Below are 17914 nucleotides of genomic sequence, written 5' to 3'. Positions count from 1 at the left end.
TCTTCTGCGAGGGCATGAAAACAAAGATGGCGCTTAAAATGGATGATGTATCACCTCAACTCGCCTCTAAATTTACAAGTTCTTCATTCGATCCCGAGAAATGTAAGCATTGCATAATACTAAACACTGCAATAATTACATCTGTGTTATTTTATACATCTTTTTTTACTGGTTTGTGGCTACAGTGTCTATAATTTGGTTTGACAATCTGAAAGATCAGCAAAAGTAGTGATCAAGATTGTCGCTCTATTTTAGATGTTAGGGACTTGTCAGCACAGTGCGACACTGATGCAGAACTTCAAGATCATCGAAAGCGTATTCAGACTCTAAGCGAAGAAACTGCTGTCAGCTTGAAGAAAAATGTGTACAAAAATTACATGCAGTTTATTGAAACATCCAAGGAAATATCATGTATCCTTTGAGGAAATAGACTCTTGGGTACTTTATAATACTTTGCTCTACAACACACGGAGCTCCAGATTAGTAGTTATTAACTGCGCTGCCCAGTTCTTGCTCTGCACGGGGTTTATTTGTCGTTTTGTCTGTGACCAGACGCAGACCCCACTCGGCCAGGCTTCAGATCACGCGATGTTTAGAAGCCAAACTTTTGGTCTCCGTGTTTGGTTATTTGGGTTGTAGTTTTGTAGAGGGAAATTTTTCTCTTTCAAAGTATGAAATTTTAGTATTTTCTTTGATTGAAATGCTTCAAAATACTTCACACTAAATTTTTTAAGTAAAGACCAGATTTGAAAGGTAGCTGATAATAGCTTTAAAACATTACATGACTCTAGGTCTAGCCGATCGAAAATGAAACTTGTCATGTCAGCGCATTCTTTCACACCAACATCAGTTTATTTACAGATTCTGGCCCGCTGAATTATATTTCTCTTTCAAAGCATGGAAATTTAGTATTTTCCATGAGTCAAACGCTTCAAAATCGAATATTTTACACAAAACATTCTTTGTAAAGACAAAAAAATAAGAAAATGTTTCCATTTGTAACTGATTTGTAACCTTCGCCTTATGGGTTGTGTGTCAAGTTCTCGTGGTCCAAGACTAATCAGTTTGGAAAGCGTGTTTTAGAACTACTTCTTATTAGTATCCCAGATTCTCCCCTTTGCCCAGTTCATTTATTTTACCTCATGTGTGAGTTAGTACCAGCTCCCAGTCATTCACCCTTATTTGTATATCTGTCTCGTTCAGGAGTTTTAAAACCAGTCCTCAAACGCCAGTTTATTTCAGTTTTGCATGCCCTCCTCAGGGCTGCTAAGGTCACTCAGTATCACCTGTTTAGAGGTCATTCTTTTCGTCGGGGAGGTACTTCATGGGCCTTTTCGGCCGGGATGCCAGGGGAACTTATTCAAGTTTTTGGCTACTGGCGTTCCGATGCTTATAAAAGTTATTTAGATATTTCCATGGCTCTTAAGCTTAGGGTCGCTCAGGGGATGGTTCGCTCCCTAGGTCCTTCCTTTCCCTCCACGTAGACCTTTTGTTTGGCGCGTTTTGGCGGCGGAGAGGTTTTGTTCCCTCTGGCCTCGCGCAGGGGGGCTGGTGTTGTTTAATTTCAATAAAGCCTCTCTCTGTGCCAAACTTTTGGTCTCCGTGTTTGGTTATTTGGGTTGTAGTTTTGTAGAGGGAAATTGTTTTGTTTTGGAGCTAAATGAGGATCTTGTACACAACCAGAGTTGAGAGAGCTAACCATCGCTTCGTTATCACACTGTACAATAATACACAAGCCTGGCTAAGATGAACCCCATAAGCGACAAGCAATGAGGATTGCAATGGCTTCCAGGTGATGAATGAAAGGAAATTGAGCTGTAATCGCGGCAGGAAATTCACAGTGAAAGAAATATTGATCAGTCAATCCTCCACAGCCAGTTAAACAGGCATCTGTACTAAAAACACCATCTGGAGACGACCAGAGAGACGAAGGAATAATAGACACACCGTTGTATGTCTGGAGGAACCGCAACCACCATTTAATATCTCGGTGAAATTCCTTGGACAGTTTTGTGTGATGGTGATTGCGTTTCAATGTTCGAAGAAGAGCCAGAATACGGGACAAAAACAAACGACTTTGTCTTACACACTTGGTAACAAATGACAACTTTCCTATTAATGATTGGAGCTCTGATTTTGTGGCCGATCGCCGGCTGGACCATTGAAGTAACAAAGTCTCAAGTTCCTGTAGCCTTGCAGGCGTCACGGAGAGAGTTAAATCAAGAGTGTTAACCTCAACTCCTAGACACGTTAGAACAGTTGAAGGTGGGCAAGCTTTTGAAGGCGATTCTTGCAGTCCTAAGTTTCGTAAAAGCGAGCCGCATAATTCGTAATCCTGTAAGGCCTTGTCTGGAGAAGCAACACCGATAAAATCGTCAAGATAATTAACCGGGCGGGGAGACTGGGCCGGCCCGGTTCATAAATCGCCCGGAATTTTTTCGTCGTAGTAGTAGTAGTAGTCTTGTCGGTAATTCGTTCCAGACCTGCTCGGCCACTTTCTTGGCCAGGATTCAAATCACGCACCCTTGATGTTTACTCGGCAGAAGCTATTAAATCACTCTCCTATTTTAAATTTTATCTAATACCCTCAATTCTCTTAAGCGTGAAATATATATTTTTGTGTTATTCAAGCATTTGAGTACTGGTTTGCGAAACCGGTGATTTTTTTGACACGTCCAAGCAATTATTATTTTTTTTGAAAACTGCTACGTCAGTCACGCAATGATTTTGCAGCAAGCTTCCCCCCTTACTGCTTTTAAAAAAAGGGCTGGTAGCCAGAGAATTTTTGAGCCGGAATACTTTGAAGATGCTCTTCATTTAATAGAAAAAATTGTGTCCATTTTCATCCGTGTACAGTTGAGCCGGCAAAGTCGCGTATCAGAGACGATTGAATGTTTGCACAGCGAAATAATCTTATTTTGTTCTTGATGTAAAAGCTTTACTTACACACTTCCCAAGACTTCAGTCAACAAAATGGTAATGTATAGTATTTTAAAATGTTTCTTGACCCCATCTTGAATAAAAATTCATCTAAAACGTTTTCATGTTTCTTTTTTATTTTTTCACATTTGTATTTAATAGTTGCCTTTTTGGGCTTTTGAAACGAACACGGCATCTATTTATAGATTGAGGCACCATGTTGATGTTTACATATTTGCGTTATTTGTCGTAGTAGTTCACTCGGCCGCTTTCTTGGCCAGGATTGAGATCCCGCACCTTTGATATTTACTCAGCAGGAGCAATTAAAATTTTATCTAATACCCCGATTTCTGTTAAACGTGAAAGATATATTTTTGTGTTTTTATTCAAGCGTTCGACTCAAGCGAGTACTGGAGTCCGAAACCGGTGATTGTTTCGACAGGTCGCTGAGGTCGATGTTTTTGCAGCAAGCTCCTGCATTTAAAAACGGCTCCAGACTCTACTTTGAAGATGCTTTTCATTTAGCAAGAATTGTGTCCATTTTGTCTATTTCCATCCGTGTACAGTTGGGCCGACAAAGTCGTGTGTCACAGACGAATTGAATGTTTACACAACAAAAGAACCTTATTTTGTTCTTGATGTAAAAACTTTACTTGCACGCTTTTCAAGAACTCACAAAACAAAATGGAAATGCAAAGTAATAATATAATAATTTCTTCAAACTAGAATGGAATGTAAATCGGTAAAGCCATCGTGTGAAATAATAGACGGCAAAAATGAAAACTTGCCCTTCGGCGCGTATAATTAATTAAATTTTATCACGGCATCAGTATTTTCACTGCTTTTAAGGATTCAAAATTTTTAATGCAATTCAAATGTTTCTTCGCCTCATCTTGAATCTTTTTTTTTCACATTTAGTTAAGATTTTAAACAGCATCTGTTATCTAATACATGTGGTCTAATGCATGCCCTTTTTTAGTCTTTTTATTTTCTTTTGTAATTTTGTTTAGAAATTTTTCTGTTATTCTTGATATTTGACTCGTTTTATTCGTTTTTTTTATTATTTATGTTACTAGTTTTATTCGAGCAGGAGCCAATACTGTAATTTTCTGGTTACTCCGCTCTTTTTAGCGAGGAATATAAAATATATATTTTTTGTTTTTCATTCAAGGGTTTTGAGTTTCAGTCGGAACCGAACGGCGATGGAGAAATGACCTGCAATGAATCACGCAATCAAGAACTTGCTTTTGCGTGACTGCTTCCCAAAATTGACGTGAAGAGCTTGCATGTTTGAAAGCTGAAAAGCTTTCTTATCTTGTTCTTATTCCCATTTTTTTGGTGTGGTACATTTTAAAAAATGTTTACATGTAAAAACACGTCTTAGTTTTTAACGAAATTGTTTGTTTGTTTCGGTCGGAGATCATTTGTACTGCCATTTAACTGGTTTGAGTTCATTTATTTAAGATTGCACACAAAACGTTTTCAATACCTAGGTTATTCAGTATTCGGAAGAAAAATAAAAATTTGAAAGCCTAAGCAGGAATTTGTCCAAGCATGGACAAGCAATCCACAGACTTGCGTGTTACTCAATATAAATTAAATGGTATTTTAAAAGTTTTTGCTGTACTTGTCTAATAAAGTAGTTAAACATCAACCGCCCGGTTTTAAGCATTAAGCTTTAGGCGTCTTGTTGACCACATAACATCCATCCTGAGTGAGCATATAGCATACAGCGGAAGTCGAGCGTTGACAGGCCATCGTAGCGGTCTTAAGTCCCATAGGCAAAACAACGTCAAAATAAAGTTCGCCGTTCCATTGGTATCCTAACAAAGGGTAATCAAATGGATCCATTGTGCGACTTTTTAGCGTTATGTGTTTTTGGAGCTGTGTCATCTAGAGGATTTCTGAAATCTGATGGAAAACCACTGAGACAAACATGCCCTTACTTGCAAGGTTTCCGTCATTGGTAAATTAATTCCCTGGGGAATTCCCATTCAGCCAAAAAACAGGTCTAGTGTTCTTCTCAAATTTGATTAATTATTTGCTCCAATATTCCATTTTTGGAGCGAGTTATTCAATCTTTAAATGGAAATTCAATACAACACTGGATGCTGATTTTAAAGATTTTTTGGTTTCACGGATCAGGATTGTGGGAATTAAATTTGGCCAGCAATATTAGCATATAAGAAAAATATTAAATTGCGGATGGAACTAGTCAACCATGAAAATTTCTTACCATTTTGTTTGTCAGTCGCAACATTGTTTGACGCAGGTAAAGGGGATAAGAGGGGGGGGGGTGCATTTTTTGTTCCCCCCACATGGCTCCCCTAAAGTTGTCACGTGACCAGCGCAGTTTTCAGCTCTAAGAGCTCTTGTTATTAAATGGTTCTAAGGCCCTGTTTACACCAAACATGAAGTGTAACCCAACCAATAAGGGTAAACTACAGGGACCACAGAGCATTTTTCTTATTGGGGTGGCTGACTAGGGCTTTAGAGACTCTTCTCTTAGAAAGTCTTAATTTTTTTCAGAAATATTGGGGGGGGGGCTAAGCCTCCCCCCCAGCCCCCCTTCTTCCGCCGTCCCTGAACTACAAGGGTAAACTACAAGTTGTAGCAAATAATGTTATCCTCACTCAATACCGTAAAAATTCCGGTTATATACCTGCCAACTTTTTCTGGGCCAAAGGCGTGAGATTTTTATCCTAAGAGTGCTAGGATTTCCGGAGATGACACGACCATTTCCTAAGATTCCCGAAGATGTCCAAAGTATTCTGAAGACGTTCCGAACATATCCCAAACACATTCCCAAGACGTGTTTAGCTAAACACGATCACATTCTCAATGCTTTTCTTGTCAAAACTCTGAGATTTTGGGGAACGTATTGTCATAAACTCAATTTACATGGAGTTTTTGTTTCTCACATTGGTTTGAGTTCAAATATTTTTGGAAAGTGTGCCATAATTTATGGTTGTAATATGTAACATTTTTCGACTAGGTGTGAGAAATTGGTTCATAAGTGTGAGTTGGCATGAGATCGAAGTTTTCAACTCGCAGGCGTGAGACTCATGCCCAAGGCGTGAGACTCACGCGCAGGGCGTGAGAGTTGGCAGGTATACGGTTATAAACCTTGGGCTTATACAACTTCATAAGGGGTTTTGGTTGGGCTTACATTATTCTTACTAATTTTCGCGAGTACTAATTTTCGCGATTTTGAACTAATCACGAAATGCACGAAAAAAATCATTTCGCGAAATTTACACACGCGAAAATTAATACCAAATTGTTAAGTAAAAGTAAATAAAAATTTCAAATGTTTAGAACTTCAACTTTCTGTGCTTGAAAGTATCTCTCCGTCTTTTCAACAAGCACCCTTCCTCTGATTACTGTTCTTCTGCTTGTAAATTGGCCAAAATCTCTTTAGTACGGTCACCAAAGTTTCCATTTGCAAGTTCCTTATAGTTACATTGAGCCAGACCTTTGTATATTCCCAGTAGTTCCTTAACCTTTAACGACTGATCAATAAAACTCTGACAAAATTTAATACACTTTTGCTCTATTCGGCTCCCAAAATTTTTGCGATATTAAGTACACGCGAAAATTTAGTATGAATAAGGTATATCCGAGAGGGCTTAGAAGCAGAATAAAAAAATATATTTCGAAGCGAGCCACAGCATTGTTGATCGAAATACATTTTTAAGTTAAAAAGTCATAATAAAGCAACATTTATCCCTGTTCAGTACTGTCATCTAGCAGAGGGGGGCTTGTACCCGGGGGGGGGGGGCACCTTACATAACTAGAAGTCTTTTTTTTACAGGTAGTTGGGCTTATAAGCGGAGGAGCTTATAACCAGAATTTCATGGTAACGAAAGAATAAGTTATTGAAAATTCCAAAGTGGTGGACGGTCTCAAAAGCCAAAATTTTTGAAGGAATTTAAACTGGAATTTCCAGCAGGGTGGGGAGGTTCAAACCAAGAAGCCTTCCATGGAAGAGGCATGGATATTATTTTTCTGGAACAACGCAATATGGGTAATAACAAAATACCAGCAAAATCAAAACTGTCAACATGCTTTTGCTTAGCTGCAATGTTTAACTTACAGCTTTCAAAACTAATTCAACATGTAGTATACATGTAAGATTAACAATATCCTTAGCTAAGTCCACCAGACCTGGAGGCTGAAATGTATCAACTGGGACATTTCTTGGCAGAACAGAAATCAATTTTAAGCAGCCAACAAGACATGTCTTTATTTGGAACACAAGGTGATAATTTTATAACTAAGTACAGTCTACTGCATATAACAAAGGCAGGATATAAATCAGTCTTTACAGTATTGTAGTATTAGTATTACCAAAGTGCATTGATCTCTGCACTATTTTTTTCAGAATCTAGTTCTTCTACAAAACCTTCAAAGAAAGATGAAAAAGGTAGCAGCTCCATTGAATCTGTTGAGGGCCTGGCTGTAAGTAACAACTTTGTATTTGAATACAATGGAATGCATGTTACACATATATTTTGAAGTATGTCATTTTAGCTTTATTCATTGATATCAAGCATATCACAAGTTATGGTATCTAAACCTCATCCCAACTAATGCAACCATTATGTACACGATACAATAATTCCTGATGTTATACAGTGTAGCTTTATGAATGCGGCTCTGTAAAAATATCCACCACTATTCTCCTCCACTTTGGTGATAGTAATAATTGTTTTAGTCTAAACCACACAACTATAAAAAGTTAAATATTTAGCAGAAACCATCATTTTCTTTCGGTAAACAAAGCAACATGCAAAGGCAGTTTGTTTCTCTTTAGCTGCTAGGAGGTGAATAGTATTTTGCTTACCAGTGAATTAACCAATCAACGCATGCAAAAAGCACTATTCACTTGTATGGTATCAGAAAACCATAAGAGTTGAAACATGTAACGCGCGCACACAGCGTTTGAATAATTATTCATTTTGCTAAGTACCATATTTGGAAACACGAAAAATTTGTACGTGAATGCTTTATACATGTAATGACACACGCAACATAATTTTTGGTTTTGCGGTAAGTTGCTTGAATTAATTGCGACCTAAACGCTGTAAATTTCTTAAGAAACTAAAGAAATACATTATTTTATAAGTGTATCGAAGCGAAGTTCTCCAGACTACTTCAAGAAGATGAAACAGGAGAATTTAACCAAATTTAACTTTATTCAACCAAGCTTGTTCAAAAACAAGATTACGCCATCGAGCGTATTAAGTTAGCGCGCGCTGTGAATTTAATCCAAATAAAAAAAAATTATAGTAATTTTGATTGGTTTAATGTTTCTCATGATTTTCCAAATATGGTACTTAGTGTAAATGAATGTTCAAACGCTTTGTAAATGCGAATCATAGGGAGTTGCACGTTTCAACCCTTATGGGTTTCTGGTGGTATATGATAATAAAATTATAAATATGTTACCTTTATTTATAAATCGTTGTATTTAAAGCTAATTGTGGGGCCATGTATTCCCAATCGAACTGGAATTTGGAGGGGTTGGTTTACGTGGAGCAAGGAAAACCAGAAAACCTGGAGAAAATCCCTCGGAGCAAGGACCAGAACCAACAACAAACTCAACCATATAATAATTTATGACACTGGGTCTAGTATTGAACCCAGGCCACAATGGTGGCAGATGAATGCTCTCAGCACTGCACCATTTCTGATAGCAGCTGTTCTTCGCTGTTTGTGTTTTTAGAGTGTCCTGGATATAACTGATGTTAATTGTGTATTTGAGGGAGACCTGGTTGAGGTGGATCCAGAAACGTTTCTTCCAAGATCTAAAGTACATGCCTTCCTTTTACACGACAGTATGGTGGTAGCAAACATTATTCAGAACAGGTCAGTGTAAGGTTCAATAGACTTCTTTCCCTAAAAGTTCTAATAAGAATGTACAAATTGGTGCTTAAAATTTCTTGAGATTTTCTCACTGTTATTGATTTGTTATCCTTTGCAAATTAACGGGCTAAAACTTGAATATACCATAGATATGGTACTTTCATTCAATATGATGGAAATTATAAGCAAAAAATAGATTAATCAATTTATTTAAGTGTTGATGCCTTTAGCACTGCTGTGCTTATTGGGGACACTGATTACAAACAAATAAATGTTGTAAATAAACAGAAACTTTGTTAAAAATCCCAACTGGCAGGAGGACAACCATTTGGCTATTTACAAAGCATGGAGGAATTGAATTCAGGGCCACCAAAGACAAATCCAAGTAGTGGCAGGGAGGAGGATTTGAACAAGGGACCTCCAGATTATAAGTCTAGGAATTTGACTTGGGCTCAGATTTGACTTAGAAAATGCAACCACTGAAAACTTGAAGCTGAGTTGAATTGAAGGGGTGCGTGGAAAAATGTTCCCTTGAATTTTTGGCCAAATTCAACATTGTAAAAACAGCTCCAATTTTTTGTGCAATCTTATTATGCGTGCTAAACATTTTGCCAGATTTCATTTCGGAAATAACATTATGCAAAACAAATACAAGCCTACTTTGGTTACAGTCAGCCAGCAGTATGAGTTTTTTGACACATCACATGTAAATCTCTCCTTCTAGAGTTATATTTTAACAGTCCTGAGAGGTTAAAAAAAACATTTCATAGCCATGCTTTTAGTTTCTAGCCGCCATGTTGTGGAATCACTTTAAAAAAAAGGACTGGATATCGCATTATGACGCGATGTCACATTATAGATATCATGTGAGAGGATAGAGAAAAAAATGGCCGTTTGATCATGAAAATCAAAGTCTTTGGTTAGTTTTAGCACAAGTGTGGCTGCCAGGTGGTTGAAGGACATCATTAAGTCTGAATACTTGTATTACTAAGTTGGCAGCAACTCTCGAAGAGCTGAGGGATTATGTTCCTGCCTTGTTTGTACAATAGCACTGTTCAGCACTCCAGAACAACGTTGCACTAACGGAGGTAGTTCAAGCCTGGCAGCATAAAAGTCTAAAGCAAAAGTTTCTTGCCAGGAACTTTGTCAACACAAGTTTAGCAGTGTCGGCTTGGGTGCTGCGACAACAAAGTTGCTGAGAAGTGACCTGGTTTTGGACTTCAAAAAAAAATAAATAAATATTTGTGAGTGTCCAGAGCTCTACCTTCTGCCGCAATTTTTCTCGCTACCTCATTAAATATGCACGAATGGACCAACCAAAAAGTGTGTGCAATCTTGTCTTGATTATGCGCGCAGGGTCTTGTAGTTTGTGTGATGTGATATTGTAAGGATTGGAGATGGGAGAGCAAACAGCGCTTTATGAAAAGCAAAGTAAGATGTAATGGGAAAACCAGCAGAATGTGATTTTGCCGAGCACGCTTGCCATGCATGTTTACTTGGGGTTCCTTAAGGTTACTGTAGACCTTCAAAGGCCAAATTTTGCGAAAATTTTTTTCTTTGCTCATTCTAAACCTAAAACACCGATTTATAATTTGGTGAAAAAAGTAATGTAAAATTATTAAATGATATCGAGGAAAAACTTCTTTTTAGAAAAGTTAATAAATAACAAATTAAAGGTGTTATAATCCTTATTATACATGGGGCGTTCCGTACATTTTTCGCGGAAAACTTCATCCGGCGACTCGAGTTACGCAGATTTGAATGTTTTATTTTCATCAAAAGAGCTGTGCTGTTTAGCATGGGTTAGGCCACAAGGATCAGTGAATTTTCATGCAAAAGTCTGTAAAAAAATGATATGAGTTCGTTGAAAAGAGAGAACACAACCTGGACGAAATTTCGTAAGAAAACCGCGTTAAAGAAAACAAAAATGAAAGAGGGAGATTAGAAGAAAGCCAGAAGCAAATTGATGTCCAGTTGGAGCTCAAGAACAAATCGAATTATAGCACTCAAGGGAAAGCTTTACCGAACGAATTCATCCCCGCTACAGCACTTTGTTTGGGATCGCCGGTCAGCCAATTTTGGTTGCTATTTTCGCCGCTGGTTTCCCGTCCTTTCCCGTTTGCTAGCGCTTCATTTTCCTTTTGTTTTCCCGTGTTGGAATCCATTCTGGTTGTCCTTACTTACCACATATCTAGCTGCTAGTACTCCAAATATTCGGGCCAAATTTACAGTTCGGAGCCACGTTCAAATCATTCGACCATGATTTGATTGCCAAATACGGTTTTTAGTGAATTTCAATGAACTATTTTGGTGAGGAGTCTCTGGGGACGCAAGCTTTTGTTTCAATTGGTCGGCGGCATGACCGCGTTCACAAACACTTTGATGAGGTGTGATAAGCTTGCAAATCTTTAGGAGCAAAAAATTCGGGCTTTATTTTTGCGAGGATTCCACTGCTTTAAGCGAATTAATAGGGTATGTAGATTTGACGGATTTTAACGAAACTTGGCCAAAACGTTCCTTGGTTATTTACAAGTGTGTGAGGCTTTTTTAATATTTCAAATATTTCGCGTTTTACGCCTTCTTGCGCGAAGATCAGCAAATATTCTAATCGCCGAGTTTACAATAGATTTTCTCAGCAACCAATATGAATATCCAAAAAGCCTCACACGCTTTTGTAGTCCATTACCTGCTGATTGACACTGTCCAGTTTGTTTGGTCGTATGTGCGAACACGAAAGCAGGTAATTCAATTTAGCAAACATCGTCAGTGTTACGGTTTAAGGCTTGCGCGAGCTTACCATTAGACTAAATCTTTAAAATAATTGTTTCTTTAGATTCTACATTCTATTAGCCTTACAGTGATATATACTTTTCTAAGGTTTTGTAAAAAGAAACGCGCGTATGAACGATTTTCCGGAAGACACCCCTGAAGGTCTACAGTAACCTTAAATCGGTTCAATGGCGCATGTGTCACAGAAGTTTCAGAGTGTTCTGCAGGCGCTTTATGGAGCAAACTTTTCAAAATAGTGTTGCCCGAAACAACAAAAAAAAGCTAACCGCAAGCAAACAAGTGAAAGCTAATTAACCGCAAGCAAACCGAAGTGGAAACTAACTGCCAGAAAACGGCAATCAAGGCTAGCTGTGTGCTGTGGGATAGGGTTTTGGTTTTAACCCTAATCCTAACCACAAACTCTAACCCTATCCCTAGGGTTACGGCTAGGGTAAGGGTTAGTGTTATGGTTAGAGTTATTGCTTTAATCCTAACCAAAAACCCTAAAACTTTGGCTGCTTTCATTGTTCTGAGGAACCAAAGGTTTTCTTTGTTTATCGGTTGTCAAAGAAAACTCCTAAAGACGCTGCCAGCAAAAAAATTGTGTTATTTCTCGAAAAGGCAGCAAAGACCAGCGAAATGAAATTCAGCACAATGTTGAGCACACATACAATGTAAATAAACTTACATCTGAAATTTGGAGCTGTTTTCAATTGATAATGTTGAATTTAGCCAAAAAGTCAAGGGGACATTTTTCCACGCACCCTTTCAATTATTATGTAATATTAAAAGTAGGTTTCACAGATGGTAGACTTATACAATGTGTTGTACTTTTTATTTACCTGCAGACGTGGTCCAGTTCGTTTTAAGTTCCAGTGCTTGTTTGAACTTGAAAATGTTGCAGTAGTGAACATGACAAGTGCAGATGGTATGAGTGTTTAACCACTCTATAGTTCCAAACAAATTTATTTACCAAACTAGTAATGAATACAAGAATTTAGTCACGCCACAACCTACTAATTTCAAATTGCAACATGCTGAACCACTTCTTGTTTACAGAAACTACATGCTGTCTGGTTTTACGAATCAAATGGAAAAATTTCTTATTTTTCAGGTTTGAAAGATGCTTTTAAGATTTTTCTATTTCCAGAGACCCATGTATATCAAGCAGAAAGTAAACAGATCAAGGTAAACAGAAGAGTGTAATGAGCACAATGTCATTCCAACTTTCAGTTTGTTAAGTACATTACCTAATTCAGGAATTTCTTCACTTGAGATTGTGCTGTATACAAGTAATTATTAATAAATTATTGCTATCTATACATTTTAGTATGATTCTTAGGATGAGTTACTGATGTCCTGTTCTTGGCCAGTGCATTGCAACTGAAGCTGGATTACCTTGATTTGGTTTTAAAGACATCAAAAATCAACTAAGACCCAAAAAAACTGAAGAAGATGAATAAAGAAGAAAATGAAAATTATTATTAAATACTAGTTTGAGATGTTTAAGTAATGTTATGATTAGTTTTTAGGTTGTACTGACCAATAATTGTCAACTCTTTTTCTTAGAAAGAGTGGTTAGACAGAATAGAAGAATGTAAAAAGAACTTCAAACTAAAACTGGAACAAGAGTTCACTCAAGGTGACATTGAGGTTGCAAGTGAAGGGACTTGTACTAGTTCAGAGAACACCAATCCATTCCTTGAAGAAACGGGAAAAAATCCATTCCTTGACGATGACAAGAATCCCTTTACCAACGATGATGATTCTAAGAACCCTTTCAAAGAAAGCAATTCAACAAATCCATTTGATGAAGATGAAGGTTAGTAAAATATCTATTATATATATGTATTAAACTACTGTGTCCTGTGGATGCCCATTGTTCAGCTATGATATGATTTGAAAAACATTTTTGGGGTTAATATCGTAAAAAATGTTGTCGTTAATCATCGTGGTAAAGTATAGTAATAATAAAGTATTTTTCGTTTGTCTCACGACGTAGTTTCACTTGTGATGTAGATCGCGACATTTTAATTGCACGCTGCTAGTCTTCATCAGGCGATAAGGTTGACTGGTTAGGTGTAACCTTATAAAGCACGCTGCTGCACAATGATTGGTTGGTTTTCAACAGCTGTGATTGGTGCATTTCGATCCTCGCTGTTCTGGTGTGCTGTTGTTCCCTCAGGGGTCCGCTGTCGTTCAGTTCTCCTGGTGTTGTGTTTTTTTATCGTAGGCATCCATGCTATCGGAATTTCAATTCCACTATCCCTGTTGATATTGTTAGGGTGAAGTCTTTTCTGAATTGCCTCTTTGACCCTGCGTGTGTACCAGTGTGGTTCATGATCAATAAACTTTACCTTGTTCCAAAGCGGGTAGTGTCCGGTGTTGTGGGTGTGCTCTGAAACGGCGGAGGTCTGGATACGGGCGAGTCGGATGTCCCGGTCGTGTTCTTTGATCCTGTCTTGCATAGGTCTTCCAGTCTCACTGATGTAAACTTTGCCGCACTCACAGGGAATTCTGTAAACAACGCCATCTTGCTTAGTCGGATCAACGGCGTCTTTCGGCCGTACTAGGTGTGATCTTAATGTAGTTTCCAACTTGAAAACAAGTCTTGCAGAAGATCACCAAGACCAGAAAGCCGAGCACCAGTGCTGAGCCTACGACCGAGTTTAAATCTACTGCGGTTCTACCCTATGTCAAAGGTGTTTCCGAACAACTTAGACGCTGCCTACAACAACAAGGCGTACGTGCTGTTTTCAAGCCGCACTCCCTGTGAGTGCGGCAAAGTTTACATCGGTGAGACTGGAAGACCTATGCAAGACAAGATCAAAGAACACGACCAGGACATCCGACTCGCCCATATCCAGACCTCCACCATTTCAGAGCACACCCACAACACCGGACACTACCCGCTTTGGAACGAGGTAAAGTTTATTGATCGTGAACCACACTGGTACACACGCAGGGTCAAAGAGGCAATTCAGATAAGACTTCACCCTAACAATATCAACAGGGATAGTGGAATTGAAATTCCCGAAGCATGGATGCCCACGATCAAAAAACACGACACCAGGAGAACTGAACGACAGCGGACCCCTGAGGGAACAACAGCACACCAGAACAGCGAGGATTGAAATTCACGAATCACAGCTGTTGAAAACCAACCAATCACAGTGCAGCAGCGTACTTTATAAGATTACACCTAACCAGTCGACCTTATCGCCTGATGAAGACTAGCAGTGTGCAGTCGAAACGTCGCGATCTACATCACAAGTGACACTACGTCGTGAGACAAACGAAAAATACTTTATTATTATTTTTGGGATTATGTCTCCAAACTGATATTACTATACTGACTGGTAAGTGTAAGTGAAGTGCAGTGCTGTGCACATGTAGTGCACAAAAACCCATGTATTTTTTTGAGAGATTTAGTGATTGACTGACTGACTGACTGACTGACTGACTGACTGACTGACTGACTGACTGACTGACTGACTGACTGACTGACTGAATGAATGAATGAATGAATGAATGAATGAATGAATGAATGAATGAATGAATGAATGAATGAATGAATGAATGAGTGAATGACAAATGAACGAATGAATAACGAACCAACCAAAACAACCAACTTGAACAAATGAATGGATGGACAGACGGATGGACAGATGGATGAATGATTAAAATTAATGAACTATATAGCTTTATTGTATACTGCAAAACAAATCAGCTGACAAAATTGAAATGGTATCAACCATGGTGTAGTCATTTTAAGATGACTTGTACATAATTAATCTTTACATGGATGTAATTGTTCCTTTGTGTAATATTTAACAATTATTAATTCCACGAGCGCCAATGGATATGAGATGGTAGATAGCCAACGAGGCACAAAGCGCCGAGTTGGCTATAATGATCTCATAGCCAACAAACGCGAGTGGAATTATATTATTGTTTTATTAAAAACGCCCAAAGAATTGGAAAATATGAGGAATTGCAATAAACCATTGCTAGTTTTTAATAATTACATGTATTAATTATCATAATATGAAACAAAGGAAAATAAATGTCCAACTGGTTCGAAAGAGTCTAAGCAAAAACAATTTTAAGCCACTACACAAACGAACAACACATTCTTAATTAAATAGCTAAAACAGAAGAAATAATATTTAACGTTAATGTAGGTTACTAAGGTTATCTGAAAAAAAAAATGGATTAGAAACATGTTGTCCAGTATATTTAGCAAAGACAACATTTGTGATCAGTTCTATCTGTGATATAAAGATGACACAGGTATGTTTTCTAGTCAGCTTTTGATGGAGGCTTCTCTAACCCTCACAGCTGAATACTGCAGTAACATTTTACCAGTGGGTACATCTAGAGGACTTGAGTTGTGGGTGAACATCTTTAATTGATATCCATCTTAGTGGTCTAAGTGCTGTGGTGGTGGCAATCCCTTGTAACGAGTAAGATGTCTACTTGGACATAAAAATTAAATTAAATTTAAAACTAGTAATAGCTCTCGCTAAGCTGCCCCCACCTCTTTAGTAATTTCTTTTACAGCAGTAATCTAAGATTAGTCGAGTCTTTTTGTCACCTTTACTTTGATGCCGGCAATGGACTACACATTTACGCTTCTCTTTTACTGTGCCATGTACGTTACGACATTGTTTGCTGCAGAATTTCTTGTTGTGTGACACCGTTGCATCCTAAAAAATAAAATTCGCAAATTCAAATTGATTATATTACCTAGTGGAAATAACACATTATTAGCGGTGACAACACACAAGCTTATTTCCGGGCTTATAACATTTAAAATGAACTTACAATAATTTCCAGGCCAAAAAGCCAAACAATTCCACAAGTAACAAAATATGGCACATTCAAAGATTCATGAAACAATTTTTAATCCTTTTTCAACCCACTCTTTTGATCAAATAAACTGACAGTTTGTTAGGGAAACGTATTACCGGTACCTTGTATTGCATGACGCTTTTGTTTATTACTCATCGTAAGATGTAAACGATTTCCACTTGTTTTCTTGACGTTCAGTCGCTGACTAAGATAAGAAACTCTTCGTCCCTGAATGATACGCCTGTTGTGCTTTCCATGTCATTTTCGACATCATTTTATTTTCAGGTACATGTTTTAGCAATTTCTTCAAGCAACAGGTTTTTTTTTTTTTATCACAGTGCGACGGCTATTTTTATCCTTTGCGCACTGACTTCCGTTGCTCATTTGTGAGCATTCCGGCAATCCTTTGCGAGCATTTAGGCAATCCTTTGCGAGCCGCTTTGACAAAAATCGAGCTTTTTTCCGGTACCATTCACTGAGTGCACACATTTAACCTATCTACACGGGGACTTCTAAGGTGCCTCCTTGGGTTCCGGCCTCTGGGCTGGAACCCTGTGGGGGCAAAAATTTAAATCAAATTAGTCGGCATAAGTTCGTTGGTGACTATGCAGACCAATTCTGGACGAGCAAACTCTTTGACAGACCGGACATCTGAACCCAGCAGAGGCCGGAACCGCGCCTGCATCCCGCTGTCTCTCCTTTCTCGCCAAGGGGAGTCCCTCACTGTGCTCCCTCCTCTGCTACTCACTGTGTGCCACACCAGCTTTGATAGCACTTCTCCAGCTAGGGCAGTCATTGGCTAATTACTCCCAGTTCTCGGGGTTGTTACCGTGCGCGTACTGCTTCAGGTTGTACTTGAGGCTATCTTTAAAGCGTTTTCATTGCCCCCCTGGTTACTTCTCCCATTAGTCAGTTCACCATACAGGATCTTCTCTTTTTATGCTGTTCCTTGCACTTTTCCTGAATCTGTCGTGCTGAGAATATCATGTCAACAGTCCAGCGTGCTGGTCTGAAACCACATTGAGACTCTGGAAGGACCTCTTCGGCAATGGGGAAGAGGTGGCATGCAAGGACACTAGCAAATATCTTCCCAGCAATAGAACACAGGGAAATACCTCGATAGTTTCTGCAGTTTGTCTTATTACCTTTCTTGAAAATGGGGACAATCAGAGCATCGCGAAAGATCACTGGGAATCACTTCCTTTCGTGTGAAGAGGACATGCAGTTTCTCTATGAGAGCTGTGCCAGCAGCCTTTGTGTACTTCTGCAGGTATACCATCAGGGCCGGCAGCTTTGCTTTTCTTCATAGCACCTATAGATGGCAATCTCCTCCAGAGTCAGAGGCTCATTAAGATGGCTTTTTTTTTAACCCTCCAAGTAAAGACCATTTTAGTCGCCATGGCGACTAAAATTTTGGAGCTGGTGACTAAATTGGAACCAAAGTCGCCAGCCTGGCGACTAAAATTGAGAAGAATGATTGAAAGTGTGAGCTTAATTTAGCGAC

At 38.6% G+C, this 17914-nt stretch overlaps 2 protein-coding genes across 2 annotated transcripts in view; one reads left to right on the top strand and one right to left on the bottom strand.

The window, feature by feature from the left end:
• The first annotated feature begins 15 nt into the window (after positions 1-15).
• LOC144655986 (exocyst complex component 8-like) overlaps positions 16-17914 on the top strand; it is a 30671-nt gene continuing 12772 nt past the window's right edge. Inside the window, exons 1-8 of the mRNA XM_078516189.1 lie at positions 16-102; positions 256-411; positions 7085-7180; positions 7304-7380; positions 8648-8790; positions 12405-12484; positions 12671-12744; positions 13126-13378. Of these exons, the coding sequence (XP_078372315.1) occupies positions 27-102; positions 256-411; positions 7085-7180; positions 7304-7380; positions 8648-8790; positions 12405-12484; positions 12671-12744; positions 13126-13378 (955 nt within the window). The 5' untranslated portion in view covers positions 16-26. The remainder of the gene's footprint in view (positions 103-255; positions 412-7084; positions 7181-7303; positions 7381-8647; positions 8791-12404; positions 12485-12670; positions 12745-13125; positions 13379-17914) is intronic.
• LOC144656361 (uncharacterized) lies at positions 1661-2386 on the bottom strand (the record flags this gene model as incomplete). The annotated part of the gene is made up of 1 exon (XM_078516589.1): positions 1661-2386. A coding segment is annotated over one exon (645 nt), but the record flags the coding sequence as incomplete, so codon positions are not given.

The sequence above is a fragment of the Oculina patagonica genome, chromosome 6 (genome assembly GCF_052425735.1).
Source record: "Oculina patagonica isolate OP01 chromosome 6, crgOcupat, whole genome shotgun sequence".
Lineage (NCBI taxonomy): Eukaryota > Metazoa > Cnidaria > Anthozoa > Scleractinia > Oculinidae > Oculina > Oculina patagonica.
The sequence above is the reverse complement of the archived record's forward strand: the minus strand, read 5'-3'. Positions and strand labels throughout refer to the sequence as shown.